A 1,571-nucleotide genomic window follows, 5' to 3' on the forward strand; every position below is an offset into this window, starting at 1 on the left:
TCGAAAATGTTTATGTTTTAAAAAAAGTAGAGGTAGTTCAACTTTTTAATAAAAAGTTAACCGTTTTTAAAACTGAACTAGAGCTAGAACTTAATGTAAGCTTAAAAGAAATAGAACTACAACTACAAGTAAAGTAAACTACAACGAGAACTAGAACTATAACTAGAACTTAAGAAAGCTATCATTAATTCTCTGTTGGTTGGTTGGTTGGTTGGTTGCTGTGATGAATGTTCGATTGTACTTAGCTGTAGTCAATTTTTTCCACTGATTTGATGTGTATTGACTGCTCTATGTGAACTAGTTGTTGTGTAATGGCTTCTCTAATGAATGTTTGGTAGGTAGAGTTTGTTTAATTGTTCTCTCCTATCAAAGGAAAAACTAGTTTATAAACATAGCAAATCCACTTGTTAAAACACACAAACATAAGAACACCAAACCAAACCTAAACCAAAATGGAACCTTTCTCCCTTAACTCTCCCGGGTTTGTTAACCTATTAGCTTCGCAGAGCAGTCCACCAATAGACACAGACTCTGCTGAGGCAGCTAGTAACTCTCCCGGGTTAGTTAAACCATTGGAAAGGAGAAAGTGGGGACCCAAAGAAGACCTTGTGCTCATCAGTGCTTGGTTGAACACGAGCAAGGATCCCATAGTCAGTAATGAGCAGAAGGCAGGAGCGTTTTGGAAGAGAATAGAGGAGTATTTCAATTCAAGCCCTCAGCTCATTGGCTCTGTTCCTAGAGAGTGGAGTCAATGTAAGCAGATGTGGGGAAGAGTGAATGAGCAGGTGTGCAAGTTTGTGGGAAGCCATGAAGCCGCTTTGAAGGAGCAAGCGAGTGACCAAAAGGAGAATGATGTCATGAAGGCTGCCCATGACATCTTCTTAAATGACTATCATGTCAAGTTCACCCTTGAACATTGCTGGAGGGAACTGAGGTTTGATCAAAAATGGAGATCAGACTCTTTCTCGAGAGATGGTGCAAAGGAGAAACGGAAGGAATCAGGTCCGGAGGTGGTGCCTGACGAGGAAGCGGTTAGGCCTCTTGGTGTTAAGGCTAGCATAGCAACCAAACGCAAGAAGCACGAGAATGAAGCAGTTTTTGATCAAATACAGAGCATGCTAGCTCTGAAAAATACATTTCCAAACAAAAGATCCTTGATCGTCTCCTAGCCAAAAACGAAGACACACTTTCTGATCAAGAAGTGTCTCTTAAGAATAAACTCATCTCTGAAATGCTTTGATTTGGTCAGTGCCTTGAATTTGAGTGAATATTAGAGTCGTAGAATCTGTTTAGGTTGATTGGCTTAGGTTGATTGGATGAACTTGTTTAAGTTGGTTGAATTTTTGAGTTTTGAATATGTTATATTAGCTTGTTTAACTTGGTTGAATTCTTGAGCTTTTGAATATGTTCTATTAGCTTGTTTAGCTTTATTGAATCTGTTTTCTTTTCTTTTGCAGGTCACGGGTTCCAGGTCACGGGTTCCAGGTCACGGGTTGCAGGTCACGGGTTGGAGGTCATGGTGTTGCAGGTCAAGCCTTGTTGTTCTTTATGTCTGTTTGTTTCATAGGTAG

The 1,571-nt window shown here is 40.0% G+C and overlaps 1 protein-coding gene across 1 annotated transcript; it reads left to right on the forward strand.

The window, feature by feature from the left end:
- Positions 1–452: 452 nt before the first annotated feature.
- Positions 453–1,571, forward strand: LOC106302730 (glutathione S-transferase T3-like). The gene is made up of 2 exons (XM_013739184.1): positions 453–1,094; positions 1,458–1,571. The coding sequence occupies exons 1-2, from the start codon at positions 453–455 to the stop codon at positions 1,569–1,571; spliced, it is 756 nt and encodes a 251-aa protein (XP_013594638.1).

The sequence above is a fragment of the Brassica oleracea genome, chromosome C7 (assembly GCF_000695525.1).
Source record: "Brassica oleracea var. oleracea cultivar TO1000 chromosome C7, BOL, whole genome shotgun sequence".
Lineage (NCBI taxonomy): Eukaryota > Viridiplantae > Streptophyta > Magnoliopsida > Brassicales > Brassicaceae > Brassica > Brassica oleracea.